We start from the raw sequence: 26780 nt of genomic DNA, 5'->3' as shown, positions 1-26780 counted from the left end.
CAAGAGAGAAAAAGGAGCCATGGATGACTCCAAGATTTTGGCCTGAGTAATTAATTAATCAATAAGAATGGAGTCGCCAATTACTAAGATGCTGAGGGCAGTTTTTGTTTGATTATTCTTGTTTTGTTAGGGAAGAAAGCAACAGTGGACAGGACATGTTAAGGTTAAGAAGCATATTTAATGAAGTTGTCACCTAGGCAGCTGAATATTAATTCTGGAACCTCAGGGAAGTGCTCTAGAGTGAAGATATAAATTTCAGAAATCAGCTTATCTATGGTATATTTTCCCATTTTCACTCTCCTTTGCCTCAAAGAGAATACTATGGGCCATATATAAGGCTAATGCCATTAGCACTAGGTAAGTACTATAGTTAAGTACTATTAGCTTTTGCTTTGGGTTACACATTAGAACCACTTAGAAGGCTTAAAGTTGGCAGAGTGCTCTACGGCCTCTAAAAAGTCATTTTTGTGAAAGAGCCCAGACTTCAAAGGTCAGGAATGGGGAGAAGGGTAGGAATGGTTTTCACTCTTGCCTTAGTATTCAGGAAGAGGAAAATGCCACCTTCCTTTTCATTCATCTAGCGCATTATTCTACAAAGGTTTCTACATAGAGATGGAACAATGGCCTTAAAAGCACCTTTTTTGGCCATGTTTACAGAGCATAAGCCTATAAGAAAATCTTTTCATTAGTTCTATCAACTAATGTTTTTTTCCTCATCTTACCAAAGAGTACTGTGTGAAGTTGAGGAGAAAGTATTTCCTCTACCTAATGGACTACAAAAAATAATGCCTTGATTATCTTGGATGAAGGGAAGTATCACTACTATACTAAGTAGAGAGAAAATTAACCTAAGCCACACCACTCTACCCCTAAAGGAAGTGATTATAACAATTGTGACTTTTGCCTTTGGATCAATAGAAAAGGTGTGTCACTTCTATCTTTTATGGTAGCTGCTTGCTTAATCAAAATGCCTGTTCCTGTCCCACCTGCTGGGCAGGACAGAGCACCCACAGAAAGAAAGGTAACTGCGCAATCAGAGTATATATCAGCAGTGGTCAGAGACAGGCCCATTAGGGCTGAACCACCAGTAATGGTTTTAAAATAGTACACAAATTCCCTGATACATTGCCTTTCAAGAGATGAAGCATAATTCCCCTTAAATGTTAGGACTAGCTTTAGTGACTCCCTTCTAATGAGTAAAATAAAGCAACTCTGAAAATGTTCACAAAAGGCACTGTGGCTTTCTAGTCTCTGTCATCACACACTCTGAGGGGATGTTAGCTGCCATGCTAGGGGGTTGCTCAAAGAGCATATGGAGAAGCCCTCAGAGTCCTGCCAACAGACATGTGAGGGAGCCACCTTTGAGAGTAGATCCATGAGCCCTGGCCAAGACTTCAGATGAGTACACCCCAACAAACAGCTTGAATGAATTCTCAGGAAAGACTGAAACAGAAACCCTGCTAAGCTGCTCCATGATCCCTAATCCAAGGGATTCTAAGCCACTAGGTTTTGGGATAATTTATTACACAGGAATAGATATACTAAATGATGAAGTAGATATTACCCCATTTTTATAAATTGGGAAACTCGGTTTAAAGAAGTTATTTAGTGTCTAAAATTATACTGCTAGTAAATGGTAAAACTGGAATTCAATTCAGGGTTGTTATCACTCAAGAAACTATGCAATTTTGTACTTTACTATAGTGAGGGGAAAATAAATCAGCATAGGGTTGACAAAAATTGAAATATTTAATATGCATTACTGATAACTGCACAGTAAAATGCCCAAATGTTATTTTTACTTATAGATGTACCAGAAGTCTCTAGACCTGATATGGGACTGATTTACCTGTCAGAATTTAACTACCTCATATAGTATAATGTATGGACCACAACAGAGCTTTGGATCTGGTCACTTTAAAAAAGCTCTATTATTCACCAATCAATTAATCTAAGGTTGATCATTTAAAGTCCTTTGAGTTTCAATATTTACTTTCATAAAAGGGAAATAATACCCACATATTTCACAGAGATCTTGTGGGGATTAAAATATACCACTATACTAAGGTTAGAGCTCAGGATCAAAAAATAGAACTCAGATTTGAGCTATTAGAGAAAGGAAAGGCAAAGGCTTAGACTCCAGCATTGTTAGGTCTAGGCAATCAAAAAGGTGCTGATTACTATGTGCTTTCCCCTCTTGATGACATAAACAGGATTTCTGTTGTGACTCTAACAGTTTAATCAGGTGAGATACTGACAAATTATATTGATTAATGGCCTTTTTTAGTGCCTCACCTTAAATGGGCTTGCCATTTAACAAGGCACCCCTTGACCAGGTCTGCTGGTTTGAGGAGTCTCACTATGCCTGTGTATCATGAAAGAGAGCAAACAATCCTTCCTTCCCTTTACCCTCTCAAGGGGGCATAGACTGAGTGGCAAGAGTAAGGGGAAGGAACAACAAAGAGACCCACTTGGAATATTATTCTCTCTGGCCTTGTCTGTCACACTGTCTAATCATGTAAGTTAATGGATATCCTTCCAGTACCCTAATGAATAGCAATGCAGGGATCCCAAAACGTCTCAGTAATCCAACAGCACTTGATTCATTTTCATTTTCTGGGGAATCTGGGCTTTTGGCCTGTTCTTCAGTACCCTCTGTTTGCCTGACTTCCCTGTACTTAGAAGAAAAGTAACCAGCTTCTCTGCTGGGCAGTATGTTAACTCAGGCAAGGAGGCATGTTCAGATGAAGCTGATATTAAATAAAGTTAACAGAAGAGACCTGAAAAAGGGACCAAGGAATGAGGCCTCATACATAGACTGTATCTGGTGCTTACTTTTCAAAGCAAACTTATAACCTAGCAACTCTTTTGCACAAATAATCTATTCTTAAAAGTGTTATCAACAAGTGTGTTGTTTCTAAGTAAACACACTCATTCTCTACAGTCTTTTTGCTTTTTTTATGCAATCTATCCAATACCAGAGACACCTCATTTTTACTGCAGGCAAAATAAGGATGTACAGAAAGCAGAGGGAGAGCAAAGACTTACTGCTAGCCAAGGGACTATGAGGAGGAATATAGGAAGAAATCTGAGAATGGTTCAGAGGGAAACAAGAAGAATGTATGCTTTTGGCTCAAGAAGCATTCTCCACAATGTGTAGACTCATCATTGATTGTGAAGACTCAACAATACTAGGACCGGTACTGCCTTCTGCAGGTAAAACCACTAAGACGACACACAAGTTTCCTCAAAGACAGTGGTTCTCAACCTTGGCTGAACACTATAATTATCTGGGATGGTTTTAAAAAGTATGATGCCCAGGCCACGTTTCAGACAAATTAAAGTTTGAGAATCAACTGCTCAAACACTTAAGAAGTCCTACTTGAGAAGTCCTTGAAAGCATGATAATAATACCTTGAAGCTCTAGGACATTTTGAACATCAGCCTTAGCCCAAATAACTATCTCTACTCTCCCTCCCCCCACCTTTTCAGGGTGCTACCCTTGACTTTTCCTGGCACCAGTGATAGAAGTCAGAGACTACAAAGAGGGAGTGTTCTCATGAGACAGGGAGATGAATGTGTGGAGGTACAGGGTGAAATGAGGTAGAACTCTCAGGTTGGAAAGTTACAGTCATCACCACTAGGAAAATGAGTTTAGAATTCCTTGCCTTTAGTATACAGACTTATCAGAGCTGTACAGAACAAAAGAACCTTAAAGATCAGCTAGGGCAGGGATTGTGGCTCAGCGGTAGAGTGCTCGCTTAGCATGGGCAGGACCCGGGTTCGATCCTCAGCACCACATAAAAAAATAAAATAAAATAAAGGCACTGTGTTGTGTCCATCTATACCTAAAAAAAAATAAAAATAAAAAAAGATCATCTCTCTCTCATCCTATTTCATCTAATACTTGGGAAGCTGAGGCCCAGAGAAGGAAAAGTTACTGGTCAGGGTCACATCAAGTTTAATGACAGAGCCAAGATTAGAACCCATTTCTTCTCTCAGTCCAAGGCGTTTTAATTATTACATGCTGAACGCAGCAGTATGGTTTTATGGGTTTTATGCTTAGGAGCAGTCTCTGGTGTTAGAGTGCCTGGGTAAGAACCTGGCTCCACTGGCTAAGTCTGTCACACTGGATCAGTTGTTTAATTCCCCTGAGCTTTGATTTTTCTCATCTAGAAAGTGGAGATTACAACAGCATGTACCCCACGCATCTGTGAGGACTGAAAGAGAGGAAAGGAACAAATAGTGTTGGCACATCGTAAGTGGGCAATAATGTTAGTTGTTCTTATTAAGAAAAGTCAGAATAGCACCCTGAAAAGGAGGGGGAAAAAAGAGTAGAGATAGTTATTTGGGCTAAGACTGATGTTCAAAATGTCCTAGAGCTTCAAGGTATTTTCATCATGCTTTCAAAGACTTCTCAAGTAATCACAATTCTGGATCAGCTTTAGCATATGCTCTGACCTAAATGATGTCACAATCTCTAAGCATCTTCACCGACCAAACTAGCTATATTTCCTTCACATCAAATGAAGAAATGACTCTGAAAATGCTGCACATAGTGACGGGACTGTACAAATATGAAATGTGTATTATTCCTCTCAATAATGATATTCACTTTCACCACACAATCCACGTCAGCCAGTTTGGACTGTGATCTGTCACCTATAAGGCATGTTAACAAGCAGGAAACAGGGAAGTAATGAAAAGGCCTCTTCTAGAAATCCTAAAATTCATTCCTAAAAAAAAATCTTAAAGTGCAAAAAAAAAAAAAAAGCTAACAGGTAGGAAGGAAAAAAAAAAGATCAATTTGGCTTTTGTAGCCACCAAAAGACTGAAACTCGTTAAGAATATCCAGGGAACAGGGAGAGATGGTCCTAGTATGTCACTAGGTTCAAACTTTTCTGGGCTGGAATGTACCTCACATGAGAGTCAGTGGTACATTTTCTGTCAAGGATTTGGTAACTACTAAGACCATTTAATACAAATAGCATTAAAATTCAAAAGGTTGAGAGATAAAGACAGGGCTTGGGAATCCTGGCAGAAATTTTCTTTTTACTTTGTAAATTACATAGAAATTTTAAATTTGCTTTTTTATGAGCATATTTTTTCAATTTTAGAAAGTGAAGGGCTCAAAGAGAGAGGGAATAAGAGGCAAAGAGTTGAACAATTATAGGGCTAAAAATTTTCAAAATCTTTGTAGAGCTTACGTAAATCCTCTATAAGATGAGGAAGCCACAGCCTCTGAAGTGTCAAAAAACCAGGAGCAATGCCTTCCTTGGAATGAGCTAAGCAGATCCCTGAGAGGCTGGGTTTAGGGGCAAAGGTCACATGGCTATTTCCCCCTCTCCTACACAGCCCTGCTCTGTCTTCAACCTCTGCATCTGTTCAGGTCACCTGCCAATTAAGAAACATAACCCTTAACTGTACAGTATCTTTCTTCTTAAACTGTGCCTCATCCTTGTCTTTAATAAAAGATGGGAGAAAAAACCTACTTCAGATGCAAGGCCTTCATCATTGGGAGATGATATCACCATCAAAATTCTTGACAGCAATCTATAGGCTAGGGAGAAAATGCATGGTCATCTTCAGTCTACTCCCAGACACATGTCCCTCCTGATTCCTGTAGCCTTCTTTTCTTTTGTACACCACAGGTAATTCAAGATTTGGTAATTTGACAAATAATACCCAGTTCATAGTTAGGTTAATTCCTTCACTCCCCAAACACCCCCCAAGAGATGTTCTGAAAGACAGGAAAAGCAAGAAGGGAAAAAAGGGCTGAATGTACAATAAATACATTGGTTTGACTGCCTTAGAAATATAAGAAATATACACATATGGTCTGAATTAAATTACCCTGAAGTGCTGATGCAGTTAAAGCCATAAATGGGAAAGATTCTCAGAGCCTTCTTTCAGCAAAGAGGTCACTTATGTTCCCAGAATTTCTCTGTTCTTAAGTACAATCACCTCTTACCTGTCAGTTACTCAGCAAAATTTTCAAATCACTGTAACTATAAAAAGTTAACTGTCTCTAACCCCACCCCGGAGGTACTGAGGGAAAAAAATTAGAGTTTATATGACAATGGTTTGGGAATTAACACACACTCCACTCTAAATGTATGGAGTGTGCCTCTACCACTTTTTTCTGCCTAACCATGATTGGAAACTAGCTTAGAATATGATCTTGAGCCTATATAAACTTAAACTTAATATAGAAAAAGCCAAATACTCAGTCTTTACTCGACTCAACTATCCATAACCTGAAACACTAAGACATTAATTATTTAGCTACTCTGCCCAAATGTTAGGGGAGAAAAGATTAGAATTCCTTAGGAATTTTCTTCAGAGATTTAACAAAGAAATTATCTACCCAAGAACAAGCTTTAGAATCTCATAAAACAATTTTTCTCAAGGCCTGCTTCCTTAAAATCAGGATACCACCGCCTACTCCATCTTCCTTATTGTAGGGTGGTACAGTAAAAATGCAATGTGCAATCAGCACCTTGAATGTGATACCATGTAATAGATACCATGCATGTCTTAACTTCTATCTGAAAACACTCCTTCCAGCAGCCTCCTCTTCTCTGTCCCTCTCTACTACTGCTTCATATCTGCTAAAAAAAAAAAAAAAAAAAAAGTGAAGAAAAATGTCTCTGGGGCTGCTGAACCCCACTTTTTAAGGCAGTCAAACCAATGGAAAAACTTATCTCTGTTTCTAGTCTTAAAGTGTTATCTAGAAATCATTAACTCCAAATCCATAGGATTACAGTTAGCCAAGACTTGCATTAAGTGTAATTATCCCTCAAGTTGAGGACCACTAGCTAGACACACCACTTTCCCCTTCCCTCATCTATCCTGCTCTCTATACTTGGGAATTTATGCTCAAAGCTCAGCCAGGAACAATGCAGCATTTCATACAAAGCAAAAGTCTTCCCATATAGCACAGCTCGTCTAAGCTGGGGAAGGTCCTTGATGGCTTAGAGAAAACAGTTTCTCACAACCTACTTCCTCATGTTGAACAAATGTGGCATTCTTCAAAAACAGAGAGGAATCTAGATCCCTCCATGAAAAGGGAGAACTCAAATGCCAGGTTCTGGCCTGTTGGGACCTATAACCACTGTAACACCAATCCATGAGGCATTCAAAATTAAAATCTGGCAGCCAGAGGAGGCAGTGACCTATCCCTTCTTCAACTCAGAATGTTAGAATCACATCTCCAAGCTATTACTTTCATTTTATACCATGTAAGGGAAACTCTGAATGTGACTAAGCCTTTTATTTATGTATTTATTTATTTTTTAGTTTTTCTATCTGTTCTTTTTAGTTATACATGACATAGAATGTATATTGACATATTATACATACATGGAGTAAAACTTTCCATTCTTCTGGTTCTACATGATAAATTACATTGGTTGTGTATTCATGTATGAACATAGGAAAATAATATCTTATTCATTCTACTATCTTTCTTACTTCCATTCCCCCTGCCATTCATTCCCTTTGTCTAAATCCAAAGCACTTCTATTTTTCCCTTACCCCCTACCCTGTTATTATGAGTTAGCATCTGCATATCAGAATATTCAGTCTTTGGTTGGGGGATTTGACTAAGCCTTTCTTTTCTTTTCTTTTTTTTTTTTTTTTTTTTGGTACAGGACATAACACCTTTTATTTATTTATTTTTATGTGGTGCTGAGGATTGAACCCAGTGCCTTACACTCACGAGGCAAGCCTTTCTTAAATCTGCATTGTTAATCTTATAAATATTTTAAGGAAGACCTGAATACTTGTTACATAGGCCCTTACTTTTTCCTAAATCTATCCTTCTAGCTTCTAGAAATGAGCATATGGATTTAAAGGACAAGTTTAGGTCCTTCATAAGCAAAATGAAAAACACTAAAAATAAAAGAATTCCTCTTTTCAGTGTGACATTAAATAGTAGACCTGCCTCCCCCTGGTCATTTTATAATAATGGAAAAAACACTGGATGGGGAATTGAGACCTGGGCCCTAGGCCAGCTCTGCCAAAAAACTCACCAGAGAACACAGAGCTAGTGGTTTCATTTTTCCTGTGAGTAACAGAAAAACAGATTAATGATGTTACTAGGTGGTTCTAACTTTTATAGTTCTATTTACCCTTCTTAAAACTCTAAGACTCATCTTTATGATGCCATATACCCTCAGGCACATTTCTAATGAATTACCTACAAACAGCTTATATTCACCTTGCATACTATACTTTCCCAAATCCTGTTAGCCCACTGGAACCCTATGTAATAATACCTGTAAGGTGATATTCTAAGAGCTCTACCTAAGATTGGGCCATATGAATTGCCAACATTTAAACATTTCTGTTGTATAAAAACAGCAATTTTGTAAAAATATACTTTTTGAAGCTGTCAATGGGTATTTACTTTACTTATATATAGTGCTGAGGATTGAACTCAGTGCCTCTCACAAGCTAGGCAAACATTGTTACACTGAGCCACAACCCCAGCCCCTAAACAGCAATTTCTTCAACTCAAACCTACTCTATTAATTTTTTGGGGAAAGGTGGAGTATTAGGGATTGAACTCAGGGGTACTTGAACACTGAGCCACATCCTCAACTCTTTTTTGTATTTTTATTTAGAGACAGGGTCTCTAAAAGTGCCTCACTTTTGCTGAGGCTGGCTTTGAACTCACAATCCTCCTGCCTCAGCCTCCCAAGCTACTGGGATTACAGGTATGTGCCACAGTGCCTAGCTTATTAAATTACTTTTAATCCTCCTATCAAACTCACAAGATAAATATTGCTGATATCTTCATTTTACAAACAAGGAAACAGAAGCATAGAAAACCCAGTAACTTGCCAAAGTCACACAGGTAGTAGATGTTTGGGTTTGCATTTAAACCCAGGCAGCTAGGCTCCTGAGTCTGGGGTCCTAACCATAATAATACATTGCTTCTTGAAATGTAAAAAGGTAAAAAAGAAGAACCGAACACCAAGAGTCCAGACCAAAGTAAAGTCTCAGGAGTAAGATACTGACACCTCAGCCTCTGCTGGGTCATACCTTTCACTTCAATGGTGGCATTTGCTTTAGGAGCGCTGACAAAATGGTATACGCAGTGGTATTCGCCTGAATCCTCAGCTCTTGGCTTATTGATCCTGCAGATGGGAAGAAAAATGAAGTGAGGATAACTGGGAATGGTTAAAACATAAGCAAAAAGTGACTTAAAAGGAGCAAGCAGAGACCATGCTCTCCAAATCCTGTTCCTTGATGCAACTCACTTCTTCCTAACTGAAAGCAAAAACCTCCCTCTGTATATCCCAAAACATTAATGCCTTATTCCTTACTGGGTGCCAGGAACAAAGAGATGGAATGGACCACGGTCCTTAACCTTAAGATACTCCAGTCCAATGGGGAAAACAAACTACAAAGTTAAGTAATTAAAATATAATGCCACACAAAGTACTATAATTTATACTTAGTACAGTTTATATACAACAATCACTAAAAACTTCTTGGTTCCAATCAGAAAACTAAGAGCAGAAGAAACAAACAAAACAAGCCTTTTTGAGCTTCTCTAAAGATCTTATTTAGAAGCATGCCTTTCAGGTAAGTCTACTACTCACTAACAGGACTCAGGTATAATTTGTTTATTTTTCTGCTTTCAAGCAAAGAACCAAATCTGCCAACAAAGAATTAGCCACAGAAATGTAGTTTTAAAGAAGGCCCTGCATGATCTGGTTCCTGCCTACCACCCTAGCCTCCCTCATCTCATGCCAATTTCCAGCCGTGCTAGGTTTTTGTTTTTTTTCCCCAAAGTGCCAAGCTTATTCCTACCTCAAAACCTTCATACAAGATGTTATTTTACATGAAATATTCTTCCCATTACTCTTAGCCTACCCAACTCCTTTTCCATTAGGTCTGGGTTTACATGTCACTCCTCCCAGTCCAAATATAAATTTCATCCTCCTCCTTGACATTCTCTCTCATACTATCCTATGATTCTTCACAGCACTTATTACTATGTGTAATTAATTATGTATTTATGTGATAGTCTGATTAATGTCTAATTTCCTAACAGATCAAGTTCTATGTAGGTAGACACTGTTTAATTAGAACACAGTTCTATACCCAGCACCTTACTTGGTGCTAGAGTACAGTAGATGAATGAATGAATGACTAAATGATAGGAATAACTGTCAAGAAGCATGTGTGGCCAGAATAGCATGTCCTTCCTCTCAATCTTACAGGTGAGCCCAAATAAGTTTTCTTGCCCCTGAGAGCCAACTCCATTCCACCTCAGTAGACTCTGGTCTACATATACATATACCAAACACATGTAGAAAGGGTGGTTAGCAATAACAGAAAACAGAATAAATAATCTCCAGATCATAGGATACTTACATAAGACTGAACTCCTGTTCTTTGCTCAGTCATTAAAATATGATACTTGTGATGATCAAATCTCCACTGCACTAATTAATGTCTAATAGAAACTCCCAATCTTGTCTACTGACTAGCCCAAAAGCATCTACTCATCTCAACGTTCATTCAAAAAAAAGAAACACAGGTTAAGGGGCTGGGGTTGTGGCTCAGTGGTAGAGCATTTGCCTAGCACATGCGAGGACCTGGGTTCGATTCTCAGTACCACATAAAAATAAATAAATAAAATGAAAGTATTGTGTCCAATACAACTAAAAAAAAATGAGAGAGATTATAGATTGAGGAAATGCATAGCTCATCCCCAAGACTGTCTATAAATATCCACAGCAGGAGACCATTCTAAGAGGAGTAGTCAAAATATCTTCCAAATTGACACAAATGCATTGTTTTAAATCTATATGTTCCCAGTAAGAAGAGACACACAAATAAGCTCCTCTTAATAAGTACTCCAGAATTTGAAGGAGAAAGAGTAGCTGTATCTTCAGGGCTCAGACAAACTCTAAGTTCCTTTAGAAATACTTGGGAATAAGACTCCCAAGCTTGAGGCCATGTCTAGGGCACAAAATCTCCCTACACCATTCCCCGGTGGACTCACTATTGGGAAGAAATTGAAACCAATAGAGGGTTGGGGATGTAGCTCAGTGATAGATAACTTGCCTAATACTCACAGGGTCTTGGGTTCAATCTCTACCACCAAAAAAAATAAAAAAGAAAGAGAAGAAGAAAAATTGAAGATGACAGAGAGTCAAAGAGAAAATGTTTCCTATAAGGTAGGCAGAAGCAGGCTTCTCAAATTGGCTCCATGGCTAACTTATTGAATAGCCAAGTTGTTACTCCAAAAAAATGCAGAATCCCTGGAAAACTCTGGTGATGCAAAACATCCCTGAAGAGCTTCAGATAAGTCAAGAGAAAAATAGGGGAAGAGGCACTTTATAAACAGGTCAAAATCTCCATAACATTAACAGCTCAAAGCTTTGTGGACAACTGCACAAAATCCAAGAGAAGTATGACTGGATGTCTGCCACCTTGAAAGAGATATTGTAAAAAACAGATCTGTAAAACTAATGGACAGACCATGAATAAATGCCTTCCATTCCACTCAACATTGTAAACTGATTTAACCCTTTCCAAGCTATCAAGGATATAGCCAAGGCTCTATTTCCAGTATGTTATCAGAAGAAACCACAGTGGAAAAAGGTTAACCAATATACCACTAAATAGTATGGAATAGCGGGGAGAAATTTTTCAAAAAATAATTCTAGAAAGTCTGAAGACTTGGAACATTGCTTTGGTTCTAAAACTTATTAAATACATTATTTGGCCTAAAAGCAGGCAAGAATTATTCTTTGAGTCTTAGTTTCCTCACCTGAACAAAAGAAAGAGGATCTACAAATTCATGTGGATTAAATAAGGGGTTGACAAGATCTCAATGCTGCAAAATACTGGAAAAATGTCCTTGCTACTACTGCACACACAGGCTTTCCCAGCCTCACTCCAGTGTTTATTCCTTATACTTTTATCAACCTGCCAAGCAGGTTTAGCTGATCCTTTTCCAGATCAATTTCCAAACTGAAACATACTTAAGAAAGCTAAGGTGCTATGCATTCTAAATTATCCAAAAAGCACACTAAATCTTTGGTTGCCAGATAACTCAGACCACCAAGTATGGTACTTTTTTCAGAGGATATTCCCAGGCCACCATCCTTACTATAGTTTACCAAAAGGCCCTGTATCTGCTGTTTCTGACCAGGTGATGGTGATATTAAACAGTCTTAAATTAAAAGTGATTCATGGGGCTGGGGTTGTGGCTCAGTGGTAGAGCACTTGCCTGGTTTCCATCCTCAGCACTGCATATAAATACATAAATAAAATAAAAGATCCATTTACAACTAAAAAAAATTTTTTTAAAAAAGGTAATCCATTAGGGTACCTATCCAGTAGAATAATCACTTGAAGAGACTCTTACTTTAATAAGAGGCTCAAAGCTGATTTTGATCTGATCCCTCAAATCACTGGATTATGTCGAGAGACCTGAATTTTAACTGTGACTCTACTGCTGACTATGTCTTGCCCTCAATTTCTCTTTTATCAGAGTAAGGGGAAATCTATGGCTCTCAAACCTGGGTACTTAGTAGAATGATTTGGAAATCTTTACTAAAGATTCTTGAACCTCACATGAGATATACTGGACTAGACTATCCAGGAGAGGAACAAATATATCTCATATCATAGTTCATAGTTTAGTAAATACTTAAATTCACTGAAATAAAAGTTCACTTCCCAGTACCTTCCCTCCCTTTTCTTTTCTTCTTTGCTCCCACAATTCTACTACCCTAATCTACTGATCTCCCTTCTATTATTATTATTGTTATTAGTGCTATGATTTTTATTTTAATTAGTGCATTATAATTATATATAAGTGGAATTTGATACGGCGCATCTGTACATGGACATAGCATTTATTTGGTAAATTATGTGCATGTATGAATATAGCATAATGAATCCCATTATTATGTGCAATTATAATGCACCAATTTAAAAAGAGAAAGAAGTGAAAGGAAAAAGTTTACATTACATTTGTTAAATAATGGCCTCAGACTAATCTTTTTAACATCTATATGTAAACTCCTAATAAGGCTTGAACAGCATTAGTAAGAAAGGCCTGTAGAGAAAACAAGTCGAAACGTGTCAATAAATAGGTAACACTTTAAGAAACATTTCAATTCACTGTGAGAAAACAGTTCCCAACGCACCTTTTAAACATCATTCTCAGATTCGTCATTTCAACATGTATGTAAAGTCTTAATGATTATGACTTACAAAAAGTCAAGTAAGCTCAGCCACACTCCCACCCATATTCCAAAGAGCTGCTAGCCCCTCTCACCTGTATTCCATGTTGCTGGCATTCTTACGAGTGGCAGTCAATTCTACCCCATTCCTTGTCCAGTAGCTGTATGTAAGTGTATGAGAGCTGGAGGTGAGGTTACACTGCAAGGTGACAGGGAGGGCAGGGCTGTCTCGAATAATGACTTCTTCACTGGTGACAATTCTTGGCTCTGCAATTAGAGTGTACAATGATAGGGGGCCAGAGCTTTCCATTGTCTGTAACCCTGGCCTTAGAGTTGGGTGGGATAGGAAGGGGAAATTAGAAGAAAAGGGAGGGCAGACAGGACCACATGAGGACTTTCACTTTATCACTTTGGAGGAAGTCAAAAAAGGAAAAACAATGATTATAAGCAAATGACCACTAGTGCAGACAAAGCCTGAAGACCAGTTGGCCTAGACGTGAAAGAATGGGAATATTACAGGTATATGTACTGGCAACAATTTTTGAATACCACCTTTTTCTGATATAAGAATCATCGACCAATTCAGCTTCAACTAGAAAACCAGGCTTTACTTTGCAGTTCTAAAAACAAAGGCAATATCATTTCTATAACTAATAAATTCTCTATGAGAGTCATTGGAGTCTACACCTATTGGAACAGTAATAAGTGTAATTAAATAATACATGTATGGCTTTCCCCACATTTAAATCTGTTAAACCTGTGGCAAACCATTCACGGCCATTATTTATGCAAAAAAAAGTGTATATCCTAAAAGCAAACTTCCCACTGGAAGTCTCTTGAATTTTCTGAATTTTAAGGAGGGAAAATTCTTAAAGAACTATCAGTTCTTCTTCTCTTCAGCCCATATTTATTCCCAAAACATTTTTTTCCACAATTGCACTTTAAAACATTCAATTTCAAAATAATACACTATAGTGCAATGTCTTGGAATTTTAGAGCTGCAAGGCCCTAAGAGTTTACTAAATACCTCTTTTCAAGAGCTAGAAAGGTGAAATGACAAGGCTGTAATTATTGTTAGTGGAAAAAATGGACCTAGAAAACACATCTGATTGAATTCTCTATCCCTTAACCCCACCCCCCAAAACACACACCTCACCCAAACTTCCAACCTAAGGCAAGTTATGTAACTTTACTTTCTAGTTCTATCCTAGGCTTAGATAAACTGGGATCACCAGTTTACCTACAAAAATAACCTATATATTAGTCAAATATAACACGGCAGAAAAACTTTAAGTCACACTATCATTCCTAGAAGGCTTATCTTTAAAGCATTTTGAAATCTTCGTTGCTATATTAAAGTCTGGAGGTTTCTAGGTTATCCTATCTTTTGTTGCTATTATTATTAGTCTTTAATCTTTTCCTAGGCTATTATTTTTCTATTTTTGGTCAAACATTTTCAGGTGAGGTCTACACTAACCATCTTTTCTCATCACATTAAGGGGTATTTATTTGTGCGCCCCCCAGTTCTTTCTCAGAAACCCATGATTGACTTCCCATTACCCTGTATCTGACTACTTCCTGCCTATAGCAGCTTCCTGTCCCAAGCATTTTCCCTTCGCCATTTTATGTAATATAGTTCTGATTATGAAGAACAGAATTATCTTCCTCTACTAGAACCATTCTGTTGTTGTTCAGGGAGGGGAAGAGGATGGAACAGTCATGGGATACTTGGAAAACATAATGCCTTAAGATCTCCTAACCAATTTAACATTTCTGACTACAAAGTTCATATTGTCAAACAAACTTGTGATAAAGCAAATCCGTAAGTTTTTCAATTAACAAAGTGATTCTATTAATTTCCAATTCTAGCAAAAGGATAGTGGTTATCTTCCATTCAGCACTGGTTCTTATCAGTAACACCAAACAGGGTCTCTATGTACAGATAATGGAGGCATAGCAGCCACTAAGACAAAAGCAGATGCATGTGAACATGTTAGCGCAGTGGTGTCCCCATGGTTTCCAAGACACACTGGACAGAAGCCAAATCCCTGGGCCTTAAGAAGTAGAGCTGAATGGCTGCAAACCCTGCAATGAAAGGCGCACACACACCATCAGCAGAAAGCATCACAATTCCAAGAAAAATCAAAACCAAGCAAAAACAAAAGAGAAAAAAGAACCAGTACTCCACAGAAGAGAAATTAAAAAAATATCAAGGCAACATTAAAATCCAAACACACTTTCAGGTTTTTACTAAATTTTTATTATCCGATTTCGTTTTCCGCCCCGCTTAGGACTCCTTTGGTTTCTTCTTCTCAGATTGCACTGAGAAAGGCTGAACTCTGAGAATGAGGCCAAGAGTTTCCAGATGTTTAAATACAAGGAGGCCAAAATAAATGCTATTCTTACCTGTAGCGATGCAAATGACCATTGCAGCTCAGGGAGATTAAGAAGTTGATGAAAGTAATCTGGTAGACATTCTGCCAAGAATTCTTGGAAGGCAAAGGAAAGCACTTTTCCCCTTAATGTTAAAAGATCCATGAGAGAGTCAGTTGGGAGCAAGTGGATAATTTAAATAGGCTTAAATATGATTCTGCAGCATAGGAGGGTTGTGGGGTAGGTAGCCTGCCTCCTATGTATTGCTGTATATGGAAACCAGTGCTTGACCAATCCTTGGCCATGGCGCCATATCTGCATTCTGCACCCAGATGAAGGTGGGACTTTTATTTCTATGGCCAAGTACTGTCCAAAGTTCGAGAGAGATGAACATTTAGGAGAAGTTCAAACATTTTTATCTGCCACTGACTTTTATTTAGAAGCATCTGGTAGGAGACCTTTATCCTAGTCATCATGTATAAAGAAAATGCTATGGCCACAGAGACACCCTAAAAACAGGGCACATTTCTCTTCCTGCATTACATCATTCAAAGAACTTTGGGAAAAGTATTGCCAGGGGGTTATTCTTAGAAGACTTCAACCTCCCCAGACAGGCAATTTCTTCTTGGATGCCTAAGATAAAACAATTACAGTTGAATTTAGGGTGTTCATCAAAGAAAAAAAAAGGGGGGGTAGGGACCAACAAACAGCTAACTTGGGTTGAGTGACTGATTGGGAAGTCTAGAGTAAGAATGACTGGCCAGGATTTGGTTAACTACATACAAACACTCTTAAGGTAGGAAGCTTATTTCTAAGTAAATGGGAGAATGCTGTGTACTTCTGGGATTGATGGGTAGGCACCTCATCTTTTTCTAGCCCCCAGGCCTAGTCTTTCTAGCTATGAGCCAGGCTCTTGGAAGAATAACTACCAAATGCCCAGTCCTTCCATGCCTAAACTTCTGCAGACTTTTGTGGCCACATGAGAAATTCTGATGTTATAAGGAAAGGAGCAAGGGGGCAGGAGAAGGAGGCGTGCAAGGGAAAAAATTGTTAAAAAGAAAAGAAAAGAAAAGAAAAATTGCTGGGTTAATGTTCCCCATTTTCACATAGACAAGGTTTTCTTTTCCCCCTTTACAGAGCAGGTTCTCTGATTCAACAGTGCCAACTGCAGCAGCCTATCCTCTCTCTCCTCTAAGGCCTATCCCAACCCCCACAGAAATCTTCCCCAAATAGCTACAAAGAACAGACATTAATGTGCTATTTTCCATATGCAGATTCAGAGCCCATGTCACATTACCTCCCGTGTTATTACCAAATTCCTCATAAAATAGTACTTTATTACTTTTACTCTATCAGTCAGGTCTTTAAGCTAAAAGTGGCTATAGGTCTCTCACTGAGCCCTTGAAGATAATGTGATAAATCCACATTCTTCTTCTATCAAATAGAGAATGTAACCTCAATTATAACTAGGTCTAAGATGGGGCTGAAACACTTCCTGGTCAAGAGCATTAGTTCTATGGTGCCTCTTCCTCCTTCCTGTCATACAAAGCAAAAGTCACTTTCCAGAAAAAAGAAGTGAGCACAAAAGCTGCTATGTCAGATGTCTCACTTGTGCCTACTATAATAGATGCAGGGGAGAATTCTGACCCCTATACTCAGCTTACTCCATCACTTTGAGAAATAGTGTTGTATTTAAGACATAAAGAGAAGGCCATTGTGAATGGCTTCCAAACTACTTCAGAGGCTGCCATCCTCTGGTATGAGGAACACTGTGCCAACAGTCATCAAAGTCAAACTATCTGTAAATAGAAATCAGATGCAACTGGACTTTGAGACATGGTGATGGGGCTTTAAAAATATATTTTGCAGCTTTGTATCACCTAGCTCCTAATGGCAAGCAAGACATGGAAGTAATCTTGGGCTGCTGCTTAAAAACAAACAAAAAACAGGGAAATGAATGTATAGGCCCAGTGAGGGATGTACTGCTGCAGTGGAGGGTTGCTGTCAGAGAAGAACATGCCACTGTTTTAGAAAAGAAAAAGAGCTAAAACTATGGAAATATCCAAGCTTATGTGCCATCCAACAATCAAAACACATCACCACACTGCACCCATGGCAACATTCCCATCACAGAACAGGATGACACTAAGTTACAGTGAGGGAAGAGGCTGGGCAGACACAAACTTAAAACCATAGAGGTGAAGGCAGCTACTCAGAGAGCTTCAAACAGATGAACAGAAGAAATAAAAAGTAGTTAGACTGGGGAGAGAAACAAAAATAGAAAGGCACCAGAGGAGAAACCAGCAAAAGGATAGCAGGAAACCTACTACAAAATTAAAGGGAAGGGAAAGAAACAATTTCAACACTACCCTTGTTTGACTGCCTGGTTTTATATTTGATTTTTTTTTTTTTTAACTTCCCCAGTTCTCCCTCCCCACCTCTCCCCAACACGGATGATTTTGGACAGTCATGGATTTCCTCAAGTTCTTTGTTCCTGAAGAGAAAGACACAGAGAAGGGTGGGGAAATAAGGGAGGCAGAGAGGACGGCAAAGAAGAAAAAAAAAAGTTGCCACAGATGTTTTCATACACTAAAACCAGAAGGGTCGTGGGTTTGAAAAAAACGAAGACAAGGGGTGGGGTGAGCGATCATACTGGGGAAGAGGAAAAGGTAGCAGAGGGAAGGGTCATCGGGCCACCTCTAATGACTACAGTACTACTACTGTAGGGTGCTGGACTCACTCTGAAGGACGCTTATGGTGGCCTGGGCTCGAATCCATGTTATGGAGGGGTTTTGCCTCAAGTCATTCCTCTTGGGGTCGTTGCTGGCCCTGCACTCGTAAGTCCCAGAGTCCTCCAAGGTGAGCCGGGTTATTCTCAGCACACTCACGCCGTTTGACCCGTAGGCGGTGTTTACGGTGACACGGCGCTTCCGAGCACCGTCCCACAGCTGTCTGAAAGACTCTGCCCGGTTGACTTCTGCGTACCACCACTGGATCTCTGGCGTGGGACTCCCGACCACGTCACAGTACAGCTCAAAGGCGTCCCCCGTGAGCTTAGTTTCTGACATGGGCGACTTGACAAACCCAGCTAGAGGGAGGGGGAGCAGGAATGCAGTGACAGGCCAACCAGAAAAAAAAAAAAGAATCAACAGGTGTTAATAGTAATTTAAAGAAAAGAAAAAAGCAAATGAGTTGCAAAGAACAAAAAAGGATTCATTTTTAAACTATAAAGAGACAGTAATAGCAATTCATACAAGCTTTTAGAAGAAGAACCACCCTGGGAAGCTTATGAAGCAAAGGCAGGCCAACTGCAAGCTGGGGCAGCTCAGGTGCTGGCCAGGCAGAAGCAAGCCCACTGGAAAGCATTTTAGCAATGGGCCCAGCTGGTAGGAATGAGAAAGCCTCAGGTTTTGGGAAAGAGCCTCTTTCCTTAGAGCATAAACCATTACCTTTTCAAACTCAAGCAAGTGATGAAAGATAACCAGAAGTGGCAGTAGGTTTATATGCCAAGTCAGGATCTCTCTTTTGGATGTGTAAGCATTTCATTTGAGATGCAATGTCTTTTAGTAAGCCTCAACAAGAAGTATTATCTGACCTACTGGTATCTTCTTTTGGGACTCAAGAGTCCCAAATTTTGGTGAAAGGTAGCACATTTCTCTCATGCAGGATTCTACCATGAGTTTAGATTTGATTTTCCCCAACTCCTATTCTTTCAGAGGCCTATGACAAAAAAAAAAAAAAGCGCAGTTTTCTATAACCAGGCAGCTTCTACTTGAATGCAGATCCTCAGGCACAGAACTGGACACTTCACAGCAGATTGAGAATTACTATTGGGGTCAGCTCAGGAGTTGACCCAGCAGTTAACAGCAACCCAATTCATTGCTAGTGAATACAGGGAATATGCCCTCCATAATTCCATACAATTAGAAATATCTCCTGAAAATGCCATGCTTTCTTACAGGCTCTCTCTACCTAGTCTAGTTGCCTGACTTCTAGAAGCAGCTTAAAAAGATGAGGTATGTACAGTGAAGAATTAAAACTAAATTCTAAGGAGAAGGCCAGGTCTCGGCCAACACTGTCAGGCACAGCCCAGGAAATAAAGTTGATGCCTATTTCCACTTGCCCATAATTTGTTTGAGGTTATACTTCCATAAGACAAAGTGGCAATGGCAGAGAGTAAAATCATCATTGTCTTCTTCATTCAGGCTCATTCGAAAAACTTGGGAGTTAGGCCCACAGGAAAAGAAATCATAGTATAAGCATACTTTCTCTCACTCATTCACTCCACCTAAGGTTCATGCAGCATTTCTGCCAATTCAGGTAGTGTCCTAAGATAAGGGCAAGAAGCTAAAAGAGGGTGTTTTAAGTGGCTTGGCAACTTCCTTTTGGAGTTGTGGCTCATGAGCTAAGAAAGTTCCCCTGAAGTGAGTGGGGTCAGGAGCTACCAATAGTAGACTAAGAATATTCTGGAGAGAAAGAATAAAGTAGAACAGTGTTCCTACAGTCCAGAAGCCAAGAATGTAATGGGGCTAACTGAAAATGGAGGTTGCTAAGTGGGAACATTTGTTTATATCCAAAGTAATATTTGCCTTCGGAAATAAACCCCACCCCATGGATCTAAGAATGCTAAGGGAAGTGCTTTACTTAACTCAAGTAGAGGTCAAGACCTCAAGACCTCCAAATTAATACTAGTCTTCCAATTACTGAAATAGAATCTGGAGATCACAGAAATATACTAATTAATTAGACTAAATGTTCTGCCTTGAATATGTTACTCTAAACTACCTCCTTCAGATTCACATTTGTTCCTTGTAATAAACAGAGACCCCAAATAGATAAACAGATGTCACTCTCAGACACAAAATTTTTACAATTGCAGAAAGGAACCTCCAAAGCCCTATATGAAGAACAGAGCTCACTGGCAGATAAAAGAACTGGCAAAACAAGGAACCTTGTTCTCAGTCTCAAACGACCCCCTGCCCATCTGGAAAGACAATGCCAACAAATATACAGTCAAGGCAAAAGAAGCTGGTTTCATTCAATTTATTACTTTTAACAGAGAAAACTGAGTATTAATAAATCCCTGGAATACAGTAAAGAGTATTACTCTGCTTTAATCCTACTCTTGACCATTAAGTATCGATGATCACAAATTGTCTTTTCAAGTTCCTTGTGAACCTCAGGAGTTTGTATCCTCTCAAATGCTGTAATTATGCACTTGATTATGCACTGGAAATCTGTTAGTGGATTTGTTTTGCATATTTTTCCTTCTTCTGAATTGCACTTCAAAGCAGGCTTACACTTAAAGACTGCTTATCAAACTATTGATCATGCTAATATAAAAGAAACGTTCAGAATCACCATGAACCCATCCAATTCCAGTGTAACCCCAAATCCAAATATCACACAATTCAAAGGCAGCTGAGAAACAGTCTGAATGTGATTCCCACTACACAAAACTAAGCAAGTCACTCAGCCTAACCATGCCATCCCCAAGAAGCCATCCTATTAAGGAGGAAGAAATGTTAATTTGATGCAGTTCTATTTTATATCTATTATCAAAACAAATAGGACTAGGTCAAAACTGTTGTTTGAACTGGTAAATTATATGATGTATATTTAAACAAATTTGGCTAAGAATGACATTTAAAATCCCTTAAAATACTGACAATGAACATCTTTCTATGCTCTTTTCAAAGATCATTATAAGGGATGGGGGTTGTGGCTCAGTGGTAGAACATTTGCCTGGCACATATGAGGCACTGGGTTCAGTCCTTAACACACCTAAAAATAAATAAAATAAAGGTACTGTGTCCATCTACAACTAAAAATATTTTTAAACGGCCATTATTATTAGGCTTATACAAAGAGTAACATTTTCTAAGTATACATATTGGGCAATGTGCTAAACACTTTGCATTCATTATCCTCACAACTGCTTTATAGATATGTACACTTTTATCCCCTTAAATATGTGGAAACTAAGGTCCAAAAAGTTAAATATTTTGCCCATTCACAAGCTAATAATAATAGGAGTTTGCCTGGAATCCAGATGTGTCCAAAGCCAAAGCACAGTATCAACAATTTCCCCAAATGCAATCAATATGTCTTGCAAGACAGGAAAAACTTCAGTAGTTATTAAAAGATAAAGATAAGCCAGGCATGGTAGCACATGCCTATAACCCCAGTGGCTCAGGAGGCTGAGGAAGAAGGATCACAAGTACAAAGCCAGCTTCAGCAACTTAGCAAGGCTCTAAGCAACTCAGGCAGACCCTATCTCTAAATAAAATATAAAAAAGAGCTAGGGATATGGGTCAGTGGTTAGGCACCCCAGGTTCAATCCCTGCCTGCCCCTCCAAAAAAGATACACTTTGTCGCCATTTAAATAAATAAATTATTCCTAGCCACAAAAACTAGGGACCCTCCACTGGAACATGCAGCACCCTATGACCAGTAACTCCTTAAAATTACTATCTATCTCACTAAAGGATGCAGGAAGAGGTGCAGAGTCAAAGATTTCCTAAAACAACCGGGGCGGTGGGGGGTAAACAATGAGAAAACAAAGGAAAATATGATTCATTCATTCATTCATTCATTCATTCTGTGTGTGTGTGTGTGTGTGTGTGTGTGTGTGTGTGGTGCTGGGGACTGAACCCAGGGCCTTGTGCATGCAAGGCAAACACTCTACCACTGAGCTATATCCCCAGCCTGAAAAGATGATTCAAAGGCAAGAAATATCCCTAATTCTGAGGATCCCAATGCCCTGGTTTTGAGAATACTGGCTTCAAAGGAGAAAGAAACTTAAGACATTCGATATGTTTCTGTGAATATTACAATAAAGGGTAGATCTGACCGTTTTTTTTTTTTGTTGTTGTTGTTGTTGTTGTTTTGGTACTGAGGACTGAACCACTGTACTACATTCGTAATCATTTTTTCCCCCCCAGACAGGGTATTGCTAAATTGTCCAGTCTGGTCCTGAATTTGTAATCCTCATGCCTCTGCCTCTGGTATCACTGGGAGTACAGGTGTGCACAACCATGCCCAGCCAGATTTTTTTGACATTTTTATAAAATTTTACATTTTGCAAAGTGTGTGCATATAGACCTCATTTCACTCACATAGTTCTGTAAAGTTCATAGGGCAAATATAGAGGTAGGTTCATGACTTGCCCAAGAAAACACAGGTGGCTAATCCTGACTGAAACTGGGACTAGAATGGAAGTCTTCAGCTCTTATTAGAGTTCTTTCCAATAAACTGCACTACCTCTACACAAACCAACTACGGGATTTATGGATGGCTGAACACCCATCAAAAATTATAAAAATAAATCTATTTCTCCTCCAAACAGCAAGGAAAGAAGAGTGTAAAAAAAAAATTCTCTAAAACAGTACAGTGAAATTACAATTAGCAAGGGAAAGTTATTAGCAACCATCCACTTCATTATCTATCCAAAATTAGCTCCAATTCAGGAGAAAAACCAGCTCTCAGAAGCAGTTACACAGTAAGCTACCTTTCTCACTGCCCTTCCTTTCATTACCAAGGGCTTTCAAACAAGTATATACCCTCAGCACAAAAGCACACAAGTGCTTTGAGTTGGAGGCCAGCAGAGAAGCATCTCTTTGGTCTCCAGATCAAGGTTCACCCAGTATTTTGGCAAAAGCCTAAATTTTAGAATAATCATGTCTACTTCAACTCCACACCCTTCCCAGCTATCACCTCCACCCACAGTCTAAGCTGGGCTCAGATCTGAGTTTTAAGAAAATATCACTATCAATGCACTTAGTTCCATAATGACAGGGAAACTGAACAGTAGCTACTGGCTTTGGTGGAGGGAGAGATTAGAAGCTGGGGTCAGGGGACAGCAGAGGCAAAGCATTAAAAATGGAGACAGCAAAACCAGGAAAAGTTGAATGTAAAATTGCATAACTAAAGTTGGGGGATGGGAAGCAGAGATGACAGCTGGGGCTAGCAGCCGGAGAAAAGGAGGAGCTATCTGGCAAAAAAAACCTGATACGTACATATGTCCCAGAGAAGAAAAAGGGAACACAGAAGAGAAAGTTGAGCCCAATCCCAAGAGAACTGCTTTTACATACACTCTAAAGGAAGAAGGGTGTTGGAGGGGGGGGGGGGACGGGACACTAGCCTAACCCTATTCAAGGAGGGACCATCAGTAGTTTTTATAGTCAAAATTCTCATTTACATCCAGGGCAACCACAGAACAAGTAATAAGATTGACTTCTCACTTCCCTCACCTGACTTCTGCCAAGGTCAGGCCTTTAAATCTTGCCTTCTTTTGTCTTTTTTTTATTTAATAGCTATTCTCTTCAAGCCCCCTTTACCACTAATTCCTTGTGGGTAGCTCATGCTGTTCCTTCCTTCATGCCTCACAATAAGGAGAAAATGACAGCCAGGGACACAAGAACATTCCCCTCTCTCTTCACCCCCACCCTCAACACACACACACAAATTCAAATCATCTACCTCAAAGAAAAAAAAAAGACTAAGCAAGACCCAGTGACATATAAATGTAGTTTTAGGGACTATTTCAAATTTGTCTGAATGACTAATAACAGCTGTAAGGCTGTCACCGACTTTAGCCTCCACAAACTACTATATAGCCTGCCTATCCTTATTAAGAAACAGATCATTTATCCTTATTACCAAAGGCAGATCAGAAGTCCATCTGCACTTGGTTGTGTACCAACCAAGGGTTAAAGGCAGGCCTGAAGCCTTGGGAATGGATGGAAATAGGGTAACCTCATTCTCTGTGGTAGGAAGATAATATATGGGTCTGATCTCATGGATTAATCTGATCTCTTGGTAGAGACAGCAGCCATTACAAAGCATTTTCCAAATTCTAACTGCTCCTTTCACAGCTGCCTTAATCAGGCAGATATGATAAAAGTCTGGAAATTAAGATCATTCCCATCACTAACTTCTAAAACAGGGCCCAACCTTTGTTCTGAAATTTTACTATCCAAAATGACTAAAGGATTGTGATTGGCCTATATTAACCAGATTTCTGCTTTGGAGAAAGGGAAGTCTATTTGGTGCCAAGAAAATCTATGTAATTTAGTGATTAAAAGTAGCAAACTCTAAGGGGCTGGGGATATAGCTCAGTGGTAGAGCACTTGCCTAGCATGTGTGAGGCCCTGAATTCAATCTCCAGCAGCGCAAAAAGAATTTAAAAAGAAAGAAACTGCAGAGCTTAAAAAGGTTGCCTGGGTTCACATGAGGCTCTGACACTAATTGTATACCCTTAGGCAAATGACCTAACCTTCCCAAACCTGGAGAATAGAGCTAATAATAGCAGCTACCTTACAGGGATTATTGTAGGGATTACATAAAATAATACAGCTTCAAACAGTGCCTAGCACTGGCACATAATAAGTGCTCAATAATATTACTTATTACAGTATGTCTCCATAGAAATAAGTGCTAAACAGGCCACTTGCAGCAGCCTTCAGCACTGCTCCACAACAGGTTAGGAAGCAAAGCTTTATATTCAAAATGAATGTAACTTAGAATCCAACTTCTTCAAGAAACAATAGAATTAACATTTACCTTTCAAATAAAATGAGAACCAAAATGGAAATTTAACTGTAAAAGGCAATGAAAAGATAGAAAATTCTTTATTCCTTCCTATCTTTTGAGCAAACTAGAATGAGAGGAGTGATAATAGACCCAAGGACTTGGCAGACTTTACTGAAGTTATAAACCATTAATACTGAGATATTATGAACAATACAGAAAGTCTAAGAATAAAAAAAAATGGAAAAAAAAAAAGAAGAATAAACCTACTGCCAGGCGCACTGGTGCAGGCCTGATTTCCCAGCAGCTTGGGAGGCTGAGGCAGGAGGATCACAAGTTCAAAGCCAGCCTCAGCAAACCCAGGTGTTAAGCAACTCAGTGAAACCCTGTCTCTAAATAAAATACAAAATAGGGCTAGGGATGTGGGTCAGTGGCCGAGTACCCCTGAGTACAATCCCCAGTACTGAGGGGGGGGGGAGAGGGGGGGGAGGGGGAGGGAGAGAATATGAATATAAACCTACCAATTATGTATCAGATTAACAATGATATATATGTAGGAAGATAATGGATATTAGTTAGGTCAAACTGTAAATTCACAAAATTTAAAAGGGCATTAGAGGATTTTGAACCAAGTTAGATTAATTTTAGCCTAAAAAAGAGAGTCACTTTTTGTCCAAGTAGTTCTAAAACTTAAATTCTCTTCACTTTGCATAGTTTCAAGTGCCACCTACTATAATTACAGGTAGTTGTGAAAGTCATGTACCATATGTATGTAGATGAGATCTGTAAACTGTAAAGCATTTAACATTCTAAGCAAATGTTAAAATATATGAGGACAAGAGATAAGCATCTGATGTGACTGATTTCCTTCAACAAGGATTTTCATTCAGCTTTGTTGTCAATTTCCACTGACAATCTAAAAGTATAACCTTCTTAGATTCATGGGTCTGAAAAAGTCAATGATCAAAAAAAAACAAGTATGATTAAAAGTCACCGGTTCTTCTCATCCCATAAAAACACATATAGGATTTCAGAAGTGATTCGGATCCTGGGTTTGACACTCTTAAATCTAGATTGCACACTGATGAATAGAGAGGTCGCCTTACATGGAAATGAACCATGATTTATAATATATAGGCTATGTTCTTCAAGTTCTTCAACCTCAGCTTCCTAATTGAAAAATGGGGACAATAATTCCTATTGTAAGGTCATGGTAAGGTTCACAGGAACAATATATATAAAGAGCTTATAACCTATAAAGCTACAAATGCAATAATATTCAAGGGGAATTTTATGCTAACATTCTACTCCGTAACTTAAAGAACAATTTAAGCTAGTCCTGAGTATTCTGTGGAGGTTACATCAAAAGCAGTTGGAAGAAAATGGTAGCAGGGCTCAGAGATTTATCCAGGGGTTGACTACAGGACTGACTTTTATCTGAATCTTTCAAATTTTCAAAAGAAGAAAGCATTGAAAACCACCAATTCAAAGAATTTCAATGTTTTCAAACAGAAAGTAACATTAAAATAATGTTGCCAGCAATAAGTAAAAATGATTTAAAATAAATTCCAGCTTAAACAGAAAATAAAGCTTTTATAAACATAGAATTTGACACCAAACCCAAAATAACAAAATGAAGTGGAAAACTTTTAACAGCAG

At 38.8% G+C, this 26780-nt stretch overlaps 1 protein-coding gene across 3 annotated transcripts in view; it reads right to left on the bottom strand.

Moving 5' to 3' along the window:
- The window catches only part of Nptn (neuroplastin), an 86600-nt gene that overhangs the window by 33282 nt on the left and 26538 nt on the right, over window positions 1-26780 (bottom strand). For all 3 annotated transcript variants that reach the window (XR_013438705.1, XR_013438706.1, XM_005316772.5), the window contains 3 exons: window positions 18331-18678; window positions 13313-13484; window positions 9049-9143 (listed from right to left, as the gene is read on the bottom strand). Coding sequence is in view for 1 of the 3 variants with exons in the window: in XM_005316772.5 (XP_005316829.1) it covers window positions 9049-9143; window positions 13313-13484; window positions 18331-18678 (615 nt within the window). In the remaining 2 variants the exon portion in view is untranslated. The remainder of the gene's footprint in view (window positions 1-9048; window positions 9144-13312; window positions 13485-18330; window positions 18679-26780) is intronic.

Source organism: Ictidomys tridecemlineatus, chromosome 5, assembly GCF_052094955.1.
Source record: "Ictidomys tridecemlineatus isolate mIctTri1 chromosome 5, mIctTri1.hap1, whole genome shotgun sequence".
In the NCBI taxonomy this organism is placed as follows: Eukaryota; Metazoa; Chordata; class Mammalia; order Rodentia; family Sciuridae; genus Ictidomys; species Ictidomys tridecemlineatus.
The sequence above is the reverse complement of the archived record's forward strand: the minus strand, read 5'-3'. Positions and strand labels throughout refer to the sequence as shown.